The sequence below is a fragment of the Salminus brasiliensis genome, chromosome 17 (assembly GCF_030463535.1).
Source record: "Salminus brasiliensis chromosome 17, fSalBra1.hap2, whole genome shotgun sequence".
Lineage (NCBI taxonomy): Eukaryota > Metazoa > Chordata > Actinopteri > Characiformes > Bryconidae > Salminus > Salminus brasiliensis.
Window position 1 is genome coordinate 4,921,959 of NC_132894.1, and position 19,955 is coordinate 4,941,913.

At 43.6% G+C, this 19,955-nt stretch overlaps 1 protein-coding gene across 3 annotated transcripts in view; it reads left to right on the forward strand.

Moving 5' to 3' along the window:
- arhgef18b (rho/rac guanine nucleotide exchange factor (GEF) 18b) overlaps positions 1-17,950 on the forward strand; it is a 59,160-nt gene extending 41,210 nt beyond the window's left edge. For all 3 annotated transcript variants that reach the window (XM_072659956.1, XM_072659957.1, XM_072659958.1), the window contains 8 exons: positions 293-445; positions 651-766; positions 1,131-1,193; positions 1,593-1,640; positions 2,117-2,593; positions 10,795-11,113; positions 11,228-11,353; positions 12,224-17,950. In XM_072659956.1, the coding sequence (XP_072516057.1) occupies positions 293-445; positions 651-766; positions 1,131-1,193; positions 1,593-1,640; positions 2,117-2,593; positions 10,795-11,113; positions 11,228-11,353; positions 12,224-12,366 (1,445 nt within the window). In that variant the 3' untranslated portion in view covers positions 12,367-17,950. The remainder of the gene's footprint in view (positions 1-292; positions 446-650; positions 767-1,130; positions 1,194-1,592; positions 1,641-2,116; positions 2,594-10,794; positions 11,114-11,227; positions 11,354-12,223) is intronic.
- Positions 17,951-19,955: the final 2,005 nt, after the last annotated feature.

Sequence of the window (19,955 nt, forward strand, 5' to 3'; positions counted from 1 at the left end):
ATGAGATGGGATGAGTTGGGGATAAGGTGGAGTGGTGAGCATCCAACATTCTGACCTCACATGTTCATGGCTCTTCTTTCCAACTGCTTTACTGCACAGACTGCCATAGACAAGCTGCATTATACATATTAATGAAAGTCAGGGCTGTGTCTTTCAAATCAGACGGGTCAGCATTTAGGCCAAGGTTGCTTAAATATTTATATGCAAAAGAGACTGTTTGTCAGACAATATCAATATTAAGTTCTTGTAAACAAATGATCACACCATTCTTCTTGTTTTTTTTTTCCTCTAGTTGAGAACCTGCAGAACCTGCTGGCCTCTGGTGTGAGAGGAGCTTCTCCACACTCTGAGGACAATCAGAGCCCAGGCTCCGGGTTCAGTGTGCTGCCCAAGCGAGCGGACACGTTTGGGGGCTATGATAGCAGTCCCACTATACTTCAGAAGAGTAAGAGCCAACGCACCTCGTCTGATTGCTGTTATGAATTATCTGAACATTACAAAAAAATAATAATAATACTAATGTTCCAATCAAAATGGTCCTCAAATCAAAATGACATGACAGACTGACTTTTTTAGATAGATACAGTGTTTAATGGCTGTAATTGTATGAAAGTTGCAAAAATGAAAAGTGTGTGTTTGTGTGAAAATAGATGGCAGTGTAAAGAAGCGCTCGAGTGGATCAGGAAAGTCCAGAGAGAGGAGTCAGCGGGCCAGTTCTGACCCCCAGCTGAAAGAGATCTGTGCGAGTCAGGGACTGGAAGAGACGGTGAGACACGCAACACCCCCCCCCCCCCCCCCCTTCACACAACCCCATTTCTCGCTCTGTTAAGCTCTGTTTTCTGTATCTGTATTTTTCTTTCTCCTTCTTAGTGTGTTCATCTTTATTCTTTCTGTCTCTTTCTCACGTTTATTCATTTCTATCTCTTTCAGTTTTTCATTTGCTTAAGTGAGCTTATTTACAGTGTAGTCAAATCATTGCTGAAATAAGTAGAAACCACATTTGGAACCACATTCAGAAGAAACCTCCGTTTGCATTACGAGACAAACAGTGCTTTAATTCTTAAAGGAATAAGAGAAGCAATATCTATATTCAATATCTCTGTCTCCTTCTCTCTGTCTCACACTCTCAGGATGACACTTCCTCTCCCAGCTGGAACACGATCTGGTCTAACTCCAGATTTCCGGAGGCGGAGGTGAGCCTATTGGTGAAGCTAATGCTGTTCTTCATTTACATTCATTACTGTAACACCGAACCTCGCCTATTCCTCTGAATAAGACTCTTATCTAAATGGTAGGATCTTTCATTTAGTTTCGACAGTAAGTGCCTTTCCACTGGATCATGAAACGAGAAAATGATTCAAACGGGAATCATTTTCATGCATATTCATTTCACACAGACACTCCCTCTGGGGTATTTCTCAGGAAAACCAGATCATAATCTGTCGGTTAAAGGCATGAGCTTCCAGTAATCCGTGTTGATTGGCACCTGATTATCGTGCCAATATGTAACTAAATGGGTATTAGTGAAACTGTGAAATGCTGTGAGAGATCCAGGTGTTTACATTGTCTGTCTTTTTTTCCTGCTTTTCCAGTTCTATGATCGAGTGCTGCTGCTTTCTCAGCGTCTCTACAGTCTGCAGGTAAACGAATGTGACCTCATCTCACCCTCATAACGGCAGCTGGCTGCGCTACTGAGCACGGCACATACTAATGAGTCACTGATATGAGTCAGCAAGGGACAGTTTTACATTTCGGGGGCACACAGGGTTTCCTTAAAAAGAGAAAAGAGTCTCCAAAAATTAACCGGAGCATATTTTCTGTTGCTGTTAGAGCTAGAGGTTGGACGGTATCCCCACTTTTCATACTGCCATACCGTCTCAAAATATCGCTGCAGTATACGGTATTAGCAGGGCTGGGGAGTAACGTAAGCTGCTCAGGTAGTCAGATGGTTCTTCGTCTTCTGTACCGTCTCATCCTGTTGTTTTGTTAACGACAACAATCAAATCCAGGCAGAAACTTATATTTATTTATATTTTTTATTTATGTTATAAAAGCTTCTTCTTGAGTCTTCATGTTCTGTCAAAGTCAGTCATTGTATCTCTACTGTCCATTGCAGGCCATCATCTCGCAGCAGGACAGTCAGATTGAGCTGCAGCGGACATCTCTGTTCTCGGCAGAGCGGGACCGGCCAGGTCGGCCACGGGGGACCAATGTCCTGCTGGAGCAGGAGAAGCAGAGGAACCTGGAGAAGCAGCGTGAGGAGCTGGCCAACTTCCAGCGTCTGCAGGCACAGCATCGGCAGGAGCAGGCGCGGTGGGAGCGTGAGCGTGAGAGGCAGCGGCGACAGGCCGAGGCGGCCGAGCAGAGGCTGCAGGACCGAGAGGAGGAGTGCAGGAGGCTGGAGGCTCGGCTGGCGGAGGAGAGGCAGGAGCTGGAGAGGCAGAGACAGACCTACCAGCTGGACCTGGAGAGGCTGAGGGAGTCCACACGAGCTGTGGAGAAAGAGAAGGAGCGTCTGGAGCAGCAGAAGAAGCTGAAAAAACACAAAACTGTGCCCGGCCCGGTGTCAATCTACAGTCAGGAGACAGGACAGGTGGGTGTGGATGGTGGTGTTTTTTGGGATTACCCCTCTTCTCAATACTGCCAATCAGGAGTTTGTTAATCTCCAGAGAGAGATCAGCACCACTATCCATACAGTTTAAGGGTGTTTTTCTGAGGTTCTAAGCTTTTTTCGGAACCGTGGTCTTTCGCCCTACAAATTTAGTGCATTTAGGGCATGTATGACAGCTTGCAGCCAATTTTGCAACACAATTGCAGCTACCTGATATACTATAGGAACCCTATAGCAACACTTGTAGTACCTATCCTGGCAAACATCTAGCAAATTCTAATACCCACTTAGCAACCCTACAGCAACCACCTAGCAACACTGTAGCACCTAGGATCTAGCATTATTGACCAATATGAATCACCAAGGCAAACTCCTAACACCTAGCAATACCATAGTGACCACCGTAGAAACAGGGGGTGGTGGGTGCATTCATAAGCCCTGCCTAGTCTGCTCTGATGGGCTGTATCTAGGAGTCTAGGAGTTTTGGTTTGGTGATGTTTCTCTGCATCTCCACACTTTCTCACTGGCCAGGTGAAATGTTCTGCCCCATTCCCTACTTCATCCTTTCCTGTACTGTAACTGTAACTGTAGGCCCAGCCTGAACAATACCCCACTGTGTCCAGATTTGAAAGCTCCTCCATTTCCTGCTCCCAGCGTCTGTGCTCTGTTTGCCGATGGGAGACAGTAGATAGGCTGCTGCTGGGAACGAGGCGCCTCAGCAGTGTTATTTGAGCAGGCTCACAGCAAACCATCCACAGAGCCGCCCACAGAAAAGCCAGTCTCTGTGTAAACAGATACAAGTACAAAGCCACAGATTGAAACACATCCTGTAACGGCCAAGCCAGGATAATGCTGAAGAGCTATGTGATGTTACATGGAGCATTGAGAGGTGTACGGACTAGCCAATGTAATGTCACGATAATTACCACACCTTTCATCATGGTTAAGAGATAAAATGATATACACAGTACTTTGCAAACCTTTTTGGCACCTAAGCACATTAGTAAACAACATTTCTCTCAACAGTAAGAAGGTTTTTACTGTAGAAACTTCAGATCCTATTAGAACAGATGCAGGTTAACATACATTTCCAGATTTCTCCTAGCAGTCAGTGCTGGGATGTTCAGTTCCAGCAGCAGCTCATCTGATTTACCATCATTAAGCACTGATCTTAGCAAACAGGTGTTAGAGGAGAACTCTAAATAATACTAGACTGCATGAGAAGAACTTTGGAGATGTTTTAATGTTCTGGGTAGATATATGGATGGACAGGTGGGTAGAGAGGTAGATAAGATGAGTAGATAGATGGATGGATAGGTGGGTAGATAGATGGATGGATAGGTGGGTAGATAAGATGGATGGATAGGTGGGTAGATAAGATGGATGGATAGGTGGGTAGATAAGGTGGATGGATAGGTGGGTAGATAAGGTGGATGGAGAGGTAGATGGGTAGATAAGGTGGATGGAGAGGTAGATGGGTAGATAAGGTGGGTGGAGAGGTAGATGGGTAGATAAGATGGGTGGAGAGGTAGATGGGTAGATAAGATGGGTGGAGAGGTAGATGGGTAGATAAGGTGGGTAGATAAGATGGGTGGAGAGGTAGATGGGTAGATAAGGTGGCTAGATAGGTGGATGGAGAGGTGGATGGGTAGATAAGAGGGGTAGATAGATAGATGGATGGAGAGATAGATGGATGGAGAGGTAGATGGGTAGATAAGATGGATGGAGAGGTAGATGGGTAGATAAGATGGATGGATAGGTGGGTAGATAAGGTGGCTGGATAGGTGGCTAGATAGATGGATGGAGAGGTAGATGGGTAGATAAGATGGATGGAGAGGTAGATGGGTAGAGGGATGGATGAATAGGTGGGTAGATAGGTGGATGGAGAGGTGGATGGGTAGATAAGAGAGGTAGATAGGTGGGTAGATAAGGTGGATGGATAGGTGGGTAGAGAGGTAGATAGGTGGGTAGATAAGGTGGATGGATAGGTGGGTAGATAAGATGGATAGATAAGATGGATGGATGGGTGGGTAGATTGATCGATCTTTGTCATTGCTCTGTACAAGTACTAGATCACAAAATGCAGTTAGCATCTACCAGGAGCAAAATGACAGTATTGGGCAGTGACTGTGCAAAATTGTAGTATTGTGCATATATAGAGCAAAGTGCAAGAGTAAATGATAATAAATAAGGATCTATTGACACATGGGTAGTCTATCATAACTATAATAAGGCAGTGGTATAGCCAGTGTGGGATGGGAATAGTTTGTGTGCAGTGTAATAGTTTGTGCCTATATAGACATAATACATACATAATACATAGCATTATAATCACAGTCCCATAATTTCATTCCTTATAGTTTGTTGTCTCTTCTGGAACTCTGCATCTCTAACGTCTTGCGTTGTGTTTAGGTACTTCACTTAAGTTCCCATTTGTTCTATTTGAGGCACGCTGTCTCGCACTGTTAGCCAACCCCTGGCCAGTCCTGTGTGTTTGCTTGTGTCTGTGCATCAGAGCAAATAAACACAGCTACACCGTTCATGACCTCCAGGCAGGCAGGTCTTCATGTCTGCCCTGTTATTACATTAGACTGGTCAGAGAGGCGACGCTGGAGTCGAAGTGGTCTGTTGAGCCGCTTGGTGCCTTAGGGCTGTGCTGCTTCAGGTTTTTGTGTTGAAAATGAAAGGAGTGATCATGCCTGCTTTTTGTTTTTGTTTTGTTTGTTTTTTTGCCACACATGTTACAGCATGTGAAGGTGGTGGTTACTGCACTCACCATACAGGACTGATGTTGAGAAGGTAGAGGTGCCCTTTGTTGAAGTCTACAATCGAGAGACTCCTTCATAAATACAAATACAGAGTGTTTACTTCAAGAGGCAAAGCACTGGTAACACCCAAGAGAGCCAAAAGGTCAGATTGGACCGCTAGAAAACCTCCAGAAAAGCCTGCACAGTTCTGGAACAACATTTTGGACCGTTGAAACAAAAAATACCTTTTATAGACTGCTGGGAAGAGAAGAGAAGAGTACAGGGAAAGAAGACTGTCAAACATGGTGGAGGTAGTGTTTTGGCATGGGCACATATGATTGCCAGTGGAACTGGGTTACTGGTGTTTACAGATGATGCTGATGATGGAAGTAGCAGGGAGAATTCTGAAATGTATAAAGCAATATCTGCTCCGGTTCAGTCAAGTGCTGAAAAGATGGTGCTTCATAGGACAGATGGATATAAAAAAAAAACATTAGGTGAAGAAATGCAGCACTATAGGCCACCTGATGATCATGGAGCTTACTTTAAAACAATGACCTCAGCTGCCAAGATTAATCCTGGTGTTACAGAAGAGCTCCTCTACAAGTTCTGTGTAATTACACATTTCCACCAGAGAGGGCCAAATCCCCAACCTTAAAATGAATTTCAAGCGCACTCTTGACACAAAGGCAGCGTAGCCAGCTGATTGATATTAGCCTGCAGGCTTAACTGTGAAGTATCTGACAAGGCTTGGCTTTCAGATCATGTTGTACTCATACCAAAGAATCCATTCAGCGGCTTGCAGAGGCCCTCTGGGTGTGGATTTGCTGAATTTGTTTCAGGACTGCAGTGTCATGAAGGTGGATTTTTGAAGGGTGTGGCAGCTGATGAAATCAAGCAGTTACAAGCTCAGGCTTTCAGTCTCAAACACAACAGGCTTTAATATACAGCACAAAGGCTTGACTTGCATTGTTGCTGTCGTTCGTGGTTTCCCAGTGATCCCTGTGCATGGAGCAGGAGTGTTTGTGGTGGGTTTGATTAGATTAGTTATTGATCTTAAATCATTTTGCTTTGACAGGTGGTCAAGCCTTGTGAGAATCATGCTTAATTTCACCAGGATTATTAAGGGACAAAGTAAAAGAATCAGTAGATTTCTTCATGAATAGACAGTGACAAACCTAATAAACATTTTGTACAGTGAAATTGGACTTAAGATGAGCTGTTTTTAATTGAAGCACTTTAGTTATAACAGGTATCTTATGATAAATGATTACTTGATGAATTATAATTGGAGAAATTAAAAAATAAGAAATTGCTGTTATTGGTAGTGAAGCAAACAAATTCTAGGCTGTTTAGCTCCAGAATTAAAATATGAAATTACAAATCTTGGTGTAATTGTAGACTCCATGCCCATCCTTTCCCATCCATACCCACTAATATCCAGCCATACCCATCCATTCCCACCTATATCTATCTATACCCATTGATATCTACTCATTCCCCACTCATTTACATCCCCTTTCACCCATCTTTATTCCTACCCACCCATATCCATCCATACTCACGCTTATCTACCCATACCTACATACCATATTTAGTGTAAATCTTAAATAAAAGAGGTCTGAGCTTCCATGCAAGACCATTTTATTTCAGTCAGTTTTTCCCTATAAGTGTCGGATAGATCCGTTTGGTCTTTGTGTCTGAGTTGGTCGTTAAGGACTGTAGAGTTTCGGAGTCATCAGTAAGCCTCTGTGTGTTCGTTGTTTCATATTGTGCTGATTGTATACGAGGCAGCAGAGACTAGCCTGGGCATGTTCAGGCTTTATCAAAGCGTCAGTGTAATCCTTTACGCCTCTCTGAGAGTGTGTGTGTGTGTGTGTGTGTGTGTTTACACCCACCAGTGTTAACAGGGTGAGCTCTTACAGGAGCGTTGTGTAAGGACGTAGCACTTGGGCGAGATACAGTTCAGAAGCAGCAGTTATTAACAGTGTTGTCCTGTTCGGTCTTTCAGAGAAACCACCGCCGGTGGTCAAAATCAGGTGCCTGGATGCAGCCAATCAGGTGCCATTCTTGTCATAAGAAACTGGTACCTGGTATAGGTGGGTAGAGAGGCAGATAGGTGGATGGATGGGTATCTTTACCCAGTAAGAGGACCGGTAGAGCGGTTATAATGTTGATGAGAACAGGTAGAGATTATGATCTGCTTTATCATTCAGACGAGCAGCTGACCACTGCTTCAATCAAGAGAGACATTTTTAAGATTAAAAACTGTGAATAGACTAAGTTAGGAACTGTTAGCATATCCCCTGCCTTCCTGTCCCCTGCCTTCCTGTCCCCCTCCTGCCTGTGTGTGGAGAGGAGTGTTCTGCCCTCTGCCCCATCGGTGCAGGTAGGAACCGTGTACTTGACCTGAGTAAGACCTGTCCACTTCTCCAGCACCCATTACTCACTTCCTCTCTGATTAATAAACACCAGCCAGACTCCTCAAAGACCTACACCTCTCCTCATATCAACTCACACCTCTGCTTGCTCACTCACTCTTTTCTTTTTTTCTTCGTTTTTTCTTTCTATTTCTCGTTTTTTTTTTTTGTTGTTTCTCTAATTTTCTTTTACTCGCCCCATCGTGGTGTTTGTTTCCGGTCTCTCATATTTTCTTTCCTTCTCTATTGCTTTTCTTTTTCTCTCTGCTCTCACTTTTTCAATCTCTCCCTCTTGCTTTTTTCTTTCTTTCACTCACTCATTCTCCATTTCTCCTTATTCCTGTCTCCTTTTCTGTCCTTTTTGTCGCACACTGTTTTTTTCTTTCTCTCCTCTCTGCATTTCTTCCTCCTCTTCTTTTTTGTCGTGTTTATTGTCTGTTTCTCTTCTCTACTTTTTTTTTCTGTTGCTTTTTTTTATTCCTCTTATTTCTTATTCCTGTCTTATTTTTTCCCCTTTGTTCTCGTGTCCTCCTTATTTCACGTCTCTTACTTATTTTTTTTCTTCTCCCTTTTCTTTCACCATGACATTTTTCTTTGTCTCCTGTCTCTGAATTATGTGGGCTTTTCCCCCTTTTTTAATTTTCTTTTTTTTATGTTTCTTCCTCATTTCTTTCCCTTTTTGTCTTTTTTACTCTCTTGCTTGTGACTCTTCTCTTTCCTACCTCTCCATAATTCTCTCTCAACTGCTCTCTGTATATCCGAGCCTTCAGTATGTTCCTTTTTCAGCACATTTCTCCACAGTGCATCAATTACACACATTCTCTCATCACAGCCTCGTAAACTCACATTTTTGTGTGTGTCTGTGTGTCTGTGTGTCTGTGTGTCTGTGTGTCTGTGTGTCTGTGTGTCTGTGTCTGTGTGTGTGTGTGTGTGTGTGTGTGTGTGTGTGTGTGTGTGTGTGTGTGTGTGTGTGTGTTGCTATGAGGTGGGAAAACCCCTGAAACGGGTATTTATCTGTGTGATTTAGGAGGCAGGTATCTGAAGGGAGCTCCGCTCTCGGACAGGTTTTGGGGCTGAAAGGCTGCTGTCAGGAGCCCTGCCAGCGGTAATTGTTTAGTTGATGCCAGTTAAATGTTTGCCTCTCTCTCGGTCTCACGCACACACACACACACACACACACACACACACACACACACACACACACACACACACACACACTCTCTCCTTCTCTCCCTTTTATCACACTTAACCTTGTCTCTCTGAAGGGCGGAACAATGCTGTGTCTGTGTGAGGAATCTGCTGGGCTCTACAGAGGCAGTTCTGCCCTGAGGGGGTGGGTGGTGGGCTGTGCTTTGATGCGTCTCTTGCTGGAGCAGTCAGGACTGGTGGCCCCTGGGGGCCCTGCTGAAGCATCCAGAATAGCCTCCACAGCTGGAAACATCTGCTTCTGCAGAGAGATGTACTAATACACGGCTGTCACCCTCAGCAGCAGGCAGAGAGGGCTGAGTCATTTCTCTATTACAGGTGGCTGCAGTCCTGAACATGTGGCTGAACATTGTGATGTGAGGAGGAGGAGGAGGAGGAGGAGGGAGGGGATGGTTTCTCATTGCAACTTTTGTAGGCAGTAGTGATTGTTGCTGTGGTGGGCGGAGTGGGGGAGTTATTTATTCACAGAATTAACCCATTTGCTGTTCTGATGAGTATAGTGGGAGATGTGGCGTGTTGTATTCAGACACACACAGCATGGACATGAAATGAGATGTTTGATAAAGCTGTTAGATTTTGTGTTGGTGATTTATCTTAGGAGATAAATTTGATTAATATTGTCTTACTAGATGTGCAGTACTCTGATCAACTGTGTCTGGGCGTCGTATATTAATGTTTGGTATCTGCTCTCTGTGTGCTGCTTTAGTTTCCAGTGGGAAATGTTAGGCTAATGTTGGTAACAAACACTGGACTCAAGTATTTAAAGTATTCGTCGATTAATCAAATTATTGGCCCAGCTCTTCCTCTCAACTTAGAGGGTCTAAATGGCACAAGCAGTGTGTGAGAAGTTAAGATATGATTTGAAAGAGATATATATTGAATTTTTTTTTTTCTGATGTCATCTAATCACGGGCGTGTTTCCATCCCGCTCCACGTGGCAGAAAGCACAGCATATGCTTTTAATCTGGGTTGATCTCATAAAGACCCCTGTGCTTGTGCAGGCTGGATTTCTGTAATAACACACACTCCACATTTCCTCCCTGCTGTGTTCAAACACGCCGGCTGCTCTTTACGAAGCCGCGTTCAAAGACACGTCGGCTAGTCCGTTAAACACAACCAGCCGTGGAAACCCCTTTTATCATTCCAGAGCCGAGATCCTCCAGTTTCAGCAGATTTTCACATGTTGGTGACGTTCTGTTTCAGCAAGAGAGCAGCTGAGTTTGAGCCGGCCACGCCACACCCCTCTCTCACTGCATGGACAAAAGTATTGGGACACATTCATTGTTTCTTCTGAAATCAAAGAGACCGTTACGCCAACAAAAGCTGGATAAACTTTTTTTTTTTTTTTTTTTTTTTTTTTTTTTAACAGCTGTCTTGGAAAGGCTTTTGCTGTGTGAGTTCGATTGCAAGGGAAGTTACTGAGGTCAGGATGTTGGATGATCGTGGTGATCTACCTCCTCCCCACTCATCCCTAAAGCATTAGATTAGATGGAGCCTCATCCATCAACCCAGAGATCACTGCTCCACAGCTCAATGCTGGGGACTTTATACCCCTCTAGCCCACACCTGGCATTATTGTTGGAGCAATACATACTGTCTGGTATTTGCACAGCGAAACGACTTGTACTGTACCTCTGTGCACCACCCCAATCGACCCAAATTAAGTCAGTCAAGACTTGCACGTTTCATCAGGGGGTGAAGATTGCTCACCCTATACTTGGACGTATCAACCCTAGAAAGTCTTCAAGTGTCTACTTATGAAAAGAGTGATTTCTGAACCACTAAAATTCCTGTTTTTCTGTACCTCCAGCTGCCAGTCTCCTCCAGTTTTAACGGTGAGCTACTGCTGGGCAACGCTGCTGGAGATTCGAGTGGTCCACCCCGGTCGATCCGTTCCAGCGTTTCGTTAGCCCCCGCTGATTACCTGGAGAGGCCGGAGGTCCCCCCTCGCAGAGAGAGCAGCACAGCCCTGCCCCTGAAAACGGAGGTGCCCATACACCTGATCAGCACCACCAACCAGCTGCACAAACAAGGAGGCGTCCAGCAACAAATCCCCACCAAACTCGCCATCCTGAAGAGCAAGGACAAGAGCAGCAAGGGCAAAGGCTCGCACCGCACAGACAGCTCAGGTAAGAGTCACACACGTTGTATAATCCAGTCACAGACTTGTATAGAGAGAATAAAAATCCCTAAATGTTTGATACTTGGTTCTCAACTGATCTAAACTGAATGTGTTTTGGCAGCTTCAGTAGATATGAAGCAGATGCTTCCTATGAAACTCTCAGCCAGAGACAGTGAGAATACACTGAAGGCTCGTCGCTCCATCAGCCCCCACCAACAGCCTCATCCTCCACAGCTTCAGAGCACAGGTAACACACACAGTTCCAGCTTGCGTTTCTGCAGCCCGATCCCACAGTGAGAACATTTCAGTGAAAAAGCGTTAACTCGATAAATGTACAGGACTCAGAGTAGCTCAGCGGTCTAATGTGTTAGCCCCTCTGTGCCCCAGGAACCATGAGTTCCAGTCCCGAGCCATGCTGCTTTGCGATCAGTGTCCTGAGTCAGAGAGAGCACAATTGGCCATGCTCTCTCTGGGTGAATAGATGGCTTTCTCCTCTGATCCGATCTATGTTAAGAGATTTGGTGTTTATGAAACATTGCTTAATAGAGCTTGGTGCTCTCAATTGTAGCAGATATTTAACCTGAGGCAAAAGACAGTGACATCAACAGAGCGTTTCAGATATAATGGTCTGTTTAATGTTCCACAATAAAATATCTCCACACTGCAAGCTCTAAACTCCTTTATTTACCTTCTGAGTATGCTCCTCAGTGCTGCCGGCTAGGCAGGAGTGTCCGCAAATGGTGGACACTAGATGGCGCTCTGAACACTGTGATTAAAAGAAACAATTGAGATTGGATTGGAATTAAAATAGCCGATACTCAATCCGTTAAAATATGCCTGGATCCAGTGGATCAAATCAGGACGTTCCTAATAAAAACATCATGAGACGGCAGAGAAGAAGCTTGCTTATGTGGTTTCATAACCTGTATAGTCCATGATTATAGATAACTGTGTGTACATCACATAGATAAACAAAAGAAGCAGCCATCCGAAGCTGAATATTATTTTGGCCTGTACGTCTGTATATTTGCTAAATCTCTGTCCACATCACTTCAGGGCTCATATATTTAAATTTCTGAATTAATCTGACCACTGTTCTTATGCCTATTCCATCCAGATCCCCCCAGCCTGGCAGACAGCTTCCCCAGTGAGCCACCGTCCAGCCAGACGGCCAGCCTGTTGCGGCCACAGACCCAGAATCTGACCCCACCATACTCCGTCCCCGACGACACTGCCAAGGAGGACGTCATCTTTTTCTGAGGGCCGCAGTTCATGCTGAGAGAACGTGCAGGAAGGTTTGCAAAAAAGACAGGAGTATGCTGCTTTTTAGTTCCCTGGAGAAAAGAAGGAAAAAAAGAAGTCTTTTATGAAGTCTTTATCGTTTTACCATCGTCTAATCCCTTTTATTAATTACTAATGCCAACGACTCTCACTTTTTAATGGAAGTAAATGGTGAAGAGGAAGGAAAAAAAGAAGTTTTAGCAGAAGAATTTAAAGCTCTGAGTTTTTGTCTCTGACAATCCAAAGACCACCGAAGAAGGAGCTCCGAGCGACTGTGGATGTGAAGTGAAATGAAGTTGACTCCGATGCTCACGTTAGCACTCCACTGGACTTTCATACATGACCTCGCACCTTTTCTGGATACCTGCTCGGACACAGAGCCTGAAAATTTCACTGAGGGATTTTACAGAGGTTAATCGTTGATTATATCTCTCTCTGAAAAGCACAAATGTGTTCAGTGCATTGTGTTTAAAGACCCTCGCGTTCGTCTTTGGCGGTCACCGAGGCGCTTGATGCGGCTATGCAGCTCTTTGGTGTTTTGCTTCTCATGCTCAGACCTCATTTCACCACTGTTAACTGCATTTCCGCTTTCTTTTCACGGTCAAATGTAGCTGGTCCTTACACATTTTTTCTTAAAAAAAAAAATCAAATTCCAAACATTTACAGAATTCAGACCAGTATCATCGGTGGAGCCACTTTCACCTCAGCATCATGCTTTATTTCTAGAAATGCCTGACCTACACTCCAACACCACACATCTAGTATCTGGCAGTTAACCAAGGCTGGGTTTCCCAAACGTAGCTTGGTGAGAATCACTCCGAAGACTCAATGACCCTCACTCACCAATCTCTTCCTAAGAATTGTTTTATTTGTTTTTAAGAAAAGTAAAAAAGGAAAAAGTCTGCGTCAGATTCATGATGTTTTTAAAGCGCAGGATTGTTCACAGCTCTGCTCCTATAATGATGGATCCCCTTGTCCTTGTAAATTAAACAAATCCTTAAAAAGGAAACGCTGCCGAACGTCAGAATCTGTGAGAAAACTGCTTTGGGTTTCAAGAAGAATTTTCTTCTTAAGAATGGTTGGTGATTAAGACCCTCTGATCTTAATTAATCTTTTAATTTTATTTTTTTGCCGATCATCATATATCAAATGTGACCCAAGTAATTTGAGCCAGGGACTTTGAGAGGTCCCGTGGACAAAGGTGCTGCCACTATGATCCAAAAATTGCTGGTTGGAATCCTGGGTCATGCTGTTTGCCGTCAGCAGCTGGAGTCTGAGAGAGTTTGGCCATGATTGGTCTTGTTCTCTCAGGGGTGGGTTGATGGCACTTCTCCCTGATGTTGGCCACCAGTACAGGCGTCTGTTAGCTGTTTTATCAGAGCTGGAGAGCACGGTGTGTTCTTTCCTTGGCGACAGTTTGAAAAAAGAGGCAGTGGCTGGCTTCAAATGTCTGAGGAGACATGCTAGTCTTCGCCCTCGTAGTAATTGGGGGCGTTGCTAGGGATGGAAGGGGTTTACATGAACAGGGATTGGATAATTGATCTTCCAGATTAGGTAGAAAATTGGCTCATATTAGAAATAAAAATATATAATTTGAGCCAGCAAGGTACACACTCACTGAAATGCTGTCTATATAGTCTTTTGCTCTTAGAAAATCAGCCAATATAAAATTGGCTGCCCATCAATCAGTTTGGCTGAATCGGCCATAACGATTTATTCGTATCTCCTTAAATCTAGTTCTGATCTAATGAAACAAACTGCAGTCTGTATTTGCCACGTTCATTCTTTCTGTTTTTTAATTGACAATATATATGAATCTTTATTATGGCAAATTATGAGTGGATTTTAGTAGCCAGCAGAAAATAATATTTACCAGATGTACATTATAGCTTTCGGAGCAGAATGCAATGCGTTTTGTATTGAAGTGCCAAATAGAAAGTCCAAGCTGTTCACACTTTCTTCTATATGTGCTTTTATTTAGGTAGGTTACGTGACCTAGCAGGCAGACGTCGCCCCACAACCCTTATGCATATGCATATGCTACACTTCTCTTAGATTAAGATGCTTGATATAGACCTATGGGCTATTTGTACATCTTTGAGTGTACATATTTGTTCTCAGTAGTTAAACTTAAACTAAATTGAGGCAGAAACGTCTGGATTTCTGTTGAATTTGTGATGCATGTCATTTTTCAGGTATGTTGACTCATTAAGCTCATGCATTTTATTTATTTTTATTTTTGAAGTGGCAGCAGCCTAAACAGAGCATCAGGGCTACGGTAGATCAGTGAACAGAACAGATCCACATGACACTAGAGAAGGGCCTACAGTACGGTATATATGAAGAACGTCTTAAATGTCTAGACATTTAAGACGTATATTTCAAAACCAATGCCAGCTGCTCTTTTTTTCAGTGTATGTACATTAAAAAATCTGAATGGGCCATTAGAAATTAAAATCTTATTATAATGCCATGCCTTTAACCTAAAGGGAAATTCTCAGCATGATTCAGTTTAGATGGTTAAGATGTAAACAGTCGGCCAGAGTGGGGTTTGGTTAGGGCTTCAAATGGCTCAGCGGCGTAATGCGCTTCTTCTAGGGCCCCAAGTTCGAATCCTGAGCCCTGTCTCTTTGCCATCAGTAGCCAGAGTCAGAGAGAGCACAATTGGCCGGCACTGCCTCCCCTTGTAGAAGGCTCTCTCTTTCCTCTCCTCACTCTTGAGCGATGTTGGCTGGCACAGGTGTCTGTTAGCTGTTAGGAGTAGACCTGTTGGTACAGGGGGGTGGCGCTTATGAGCAGGTGGTTAATTAGCAGTACCCACCTGGGAGAAAAAGGAAAAATTTCGACAGACGAATCTAAATAAATAGATAGATCTAAATAAATAATGTGGTTTGGTGTAAAATGGCTAATTGTAGAGGAACTTGGGGACTCTGATTATGCTATTGAATGTAACCAGGGGTCACCATAACTCAAATATAGTGATTTCATTTACCATACAAACCCACCAGTAAATCTACACGTGTCTTCTGAAGTAAAAATCTGAAGAAAAAAGTTTTCTTTAGGGAATATTTTGTAGCGCAATGCCCTGCATGTATCCCTCCTCCATACTTAGCTTTCAAATAATAGAATTGAAACTAAAACCAGTGTCTCCGGCATCAGGCCGTGTCTTCAGAACCATTTGATATACTTTAATAGTGACTTTCATGGAGGTTGCTTTTTAACATTTCACACCAGACTGGCTCTGAAAGACTCTGCATCTTTAACTGATTAGGAAGTAAACAGAGATTTTGAAAAAGGACATTTCTTTACATTTCCTGCGAGGTTGTTCTTGTGGAGAGGAGTTCTTGCTGTGGCAGTGATGCACTTCTTAGGCTTTACCTTCTTAACCTTTAAGCTCATTAAATTAATGTTTGTGATTCTACGCTGCTGTTGGGAAAATGACTCCACCATAATTGGACCGCAGATGTTTTTAAGCACACGTTATGTAAATTGTGGACTACTGGCGAGTGTGTAGACACACTTTGTATGATCCTATGAGCTGATTATGTATATATTGTACATATGCTTTTGTTCAAAATTAGAGCAGATGTAGATACTGAGCTAAGATGTCGTACAACCACTGGACCAAGGGATGATTGTGGCCCTCGTTTTGGGTACGATTTGTTTTTTTTAGACCTTCCCCCACTCAAAAAAAAACAAAAAAAAAGACTTTTTTTTTTTTTTTTATAATCAAACTCATTTTGCTTGTCAATCACTCTTTCTTCCACTGTGCTAAAGCAAGAAATCTCTGTTTTGATCAGATGTTTTTTGAAAAAGAAAAAAAAAAAGTGAGTTTGTTGTAAGTAGGCAACCAAAGAGACACTCTGACTGTAGCAGAGCTAGCCTAGCACTCCATTTTATTATAAATGAGCCTTTCCAGTGAAGACTTTCCGTGGATGCTATCTGTAAAGGCCCAGTGTCAGTGTTTATTCCAGTCAGAAAGAGGGACCATGCACTTTACCTCATGATAAACCACTCCATACACTCCAGTCAGCTCATGAACTACTGTCTTTTCAGCAGGGGAATGTTTTGATGGTGAGGTTTTCTCACTTGGCCGCATAGCTTGAACCCAAGCTGATGTAAGGTCAAGCTTTTTAAAAGGAGATGCGTGTATTGGCCTGTCCATCCCCTGTTTACCCCAAATGTCGTCAGTAATCCAAGATAATCCAAGTTTTTCTTCTTTAGTCTTGCACTGGAGCGATGGAGCTAATGGGAGTGTATACTGGAGACCGTACACTCCACCTGTAAGCATGGTGCTAACTAATGCCTGAATCGCCACACTCTCCTCAAACCAGTGTGGAGGTGTTCGGTAATCCTGTATATTCTTGCTTATGTGGTTTTTCAGACTGTATGCCTCACTGGTGTCTATAAATATAGACTAGAATACAGAGCAGATTAAGTTAGGACTGCTAAATGCTGTTCATCACTGCAATGCTGTTCACCTGCAGCTCTCCGCACCATCAGGTTCAATACAGGTTCAGAAAAGTGAGGCTTTTATTATGGAACAGCTTCAACCTGAAGGGCCAAATGAAGAGCTACTCCTTTCCTGCCTAAAGTTTAGAAAGTCCAAATCCCAGCTTAACCTCCATTTCCTTTAAATTCTGCCTTTTTGAGCAGTGCTGGAGTTACATCCAGCTTATCTGAAGCCTTGTTGAACCTGACGGGTGTTTTTTACTTTATTAATAAGAAGCTAAAAACAAGACGAGGGTAAATTTTCTTGTTGAGTCACATGACTAGCTGATAATGTCAAAAACGACATAAGCAAGTCTATTAGCGATTACTTGGCAACCCCACAAGGCAAATGCTTAGCACCGTGCTAATTGGTCAAGTATAGGATTCCAATTTCTTATTGGCTAGCTGCATCAGCCCTGTAGCTCAGACTATCCTGTCTAGGCAGTGGTGCTGAATTCGGGTCCAGACAGGTCCTCCATTCTGCATTCTGTAATGCAGCTGCAGTTTTTTTTTCCTCTCTGGACCTGAATTCTCCACCACTGCTTTTAAACTACTGACGTCCTGCTTGGCTCATTTCCCCCAGTTCAGCACCTGCCGAAACCGGCGTCTTAACATGTGACCACTTGAATCTGCGCTGATGTCTTAAACGCTCGTCCTTGGTCGAGGTGTGCCGTGTGAGTAAACGGTGGAGCGTATTTGATGGTGAAGGGGCTTATTAGGGTGGGTTTTTTTTGTTTTATTTGGTTGGTTGTTTTTTTTTTGCCTCTTCTTGAGTTCAGTGGAAGCACCTTTTTCCTCCTGTGATGTAAATATCTTTTTTGTGCATTGCCAATTACACTAGTCACTTTTAGTAGCAAACTTGAAGGGGACCTGAATGTCATTAATACGTTTTCCGTGTTGTGTGCTTGTATTTACAGCTGTTTTAATGAAGATTGTAGCACGCAGGACCACCATGATTTTTCTACCATTATATTTTACTCACAAACAAATAGAGATATAATACCTGTGAACACACAAACCAGCCTTAGAGACCTCTTTAATTTTAGTAATAAAAAAATCGAAATGGTACAAACTTGTGGTGTCTCTGTTTGTTTGTTTGTTTGTTTTTGTTTTTTTTCGACGTCGCTTAATCCATCGGTTTCTGTTTTACATATTGGCACAAAGATACTTAAATGAATATACATTATTTGGACAAAAGTATTGGGACACAAGGGTTGACTGTCTCTTGACTGTCTCTTGACTGTCTCTTGACTGTCTCTACTGTCTAGGGAACAAGGCTTTCTGCTAGATTCTTGAGTGTTGCTGTTCAGGGACAAGAGTGCTGGTGAGGTCAGGATGCTGGAAGATTAATCACCACACCTCCCTAATAACACTGAGAACACAGTTCTTCCACTGCTCCACAGCTCAATGCTGGGGGGCTTTATACCCCTCTAGGCCACGCCTGGCGTTAAGCATATTTATCTTCTCCAGAGAGCCTTATATTATTGGCCATACTTCTCTGCAGGAACCAGACATGCTGTATGTGCGTGCATTTGCACATCTGTCAGAAATGGGTGCAGTGTGGTAGTAGCTGAATGCATTTATTAAAAGGGGTGTCCGCAAACATAAATAAACTAATTTTATTTTTACCCAATTTTCTCCCCAATTTAGCAGATTCATTAACCCACCCACTCACTAGCACCCACCCCACCCCCCTCACTTGCAATGCTCCCAACAGGACAGCACATAAATGCTCATAATAAAGGATACAGGGGAAAGCACTGGATCCTCAGCTCTCATACATCAGCCAACAGTAGCCTGAGCAGCACAATGGGAGTGATGAGGGGAGAGGGGAGCGCCGTCTACCCACCCTGAGAGAGCTCGAAAGGGCAATTGTGCTCTGATGGCGAAGCAGCATGACTCAGGATTAGAACTTGTGATCCTCGGGCCATAGCGCCGGTCTGTTAGTCTGCTGAGCCACTCTGAGCCTTTTCTTTTTTATTATTAAACAGTAATCTTGCTCAAAATATTAAAGTAATGATTCATCTCTTTAGAGGCTTTTGGAGATCATCTCTTACTCATTTTGGCTATTCTCAATAACAGAAATTCTGACCTGGGGTGCCCAAACTTTTGCATGCTACTGTACATATGCGTGTGTTATTACTGGCACGGCCCTTTTGGCCTCTTGTACATGACCTGTTGGCTTTCTGCTTTGGCTAATTGCAGTCTTGTGGCTGAACTAAGGCTATTTCGGGGTGTTGTGGTTCTGCCAGTGGATGTGACAGGAGAGCGGTCAGTTCCTCTCCTGGTTTCTTCCAGGTCCTCTGCTTGCCTTTGTCCGTGTTAATGCTGCTGTTTATCCCTCACGCTGTGTGTGTCTGTGTCTGTGTGTGTCTGTCTGTCTCTTTCTTCTACACTGTTATTTTTAGTGTGTGTGTGTGTCTGTCTGTCTGTCTGTCTCTTTCTTCTACACTGTTATTTTTAGTCTCTCTCTCTCTCTCTCTCTCTCTCTCTCTCTCTCTCTCTCTCTCTCTCTCTCTCTCTCTCTCTCTCTCTCTCTCTCTCTCTCTCTCTCTCTCTCTCTCTCTCTCTCTCTCTGGCTGTCTGCTGGCTCTTCAGCTGTGGGCCTTCTACACCCGTTCTCTGCAGTTTGTATTTATGAGTGTAGTAATTGGTGTTTTGTAGTACAGCTATAATAACTGTGAACACATCAGACGCAGAGACGGGGGCTTGGACTTGGTGACCTGTTTTAGGGATGAAACCTCTGATCAGAACTCGGTTGTTAATTCTTGTTACTTTCTCTTTGTTACAAAACCATTAAAAACTTAGTGGGTGTTTCTAATAAAGTGGTCAGTAGGGGGACACACAGAGTAGGGGTTTCTAATAAAGTGGCCAGTGAGGGGACACACAGAGTAGGGGTTGCTAATAAAGTGGCCAGAGAGGGGAAGCGCAAGGTAAGGGTTTCTAATAAAGTGGCCAGTAGGGGGACGCACAGAGTAGGGGTTTCTAATAAAGGGGCCAGTGAGGGGGCACACAGAGTAGGGGTTTCTAATAAAGTGGCCAGTGAGGGGACACACAGAGTAGGGGTTTCTAATAAA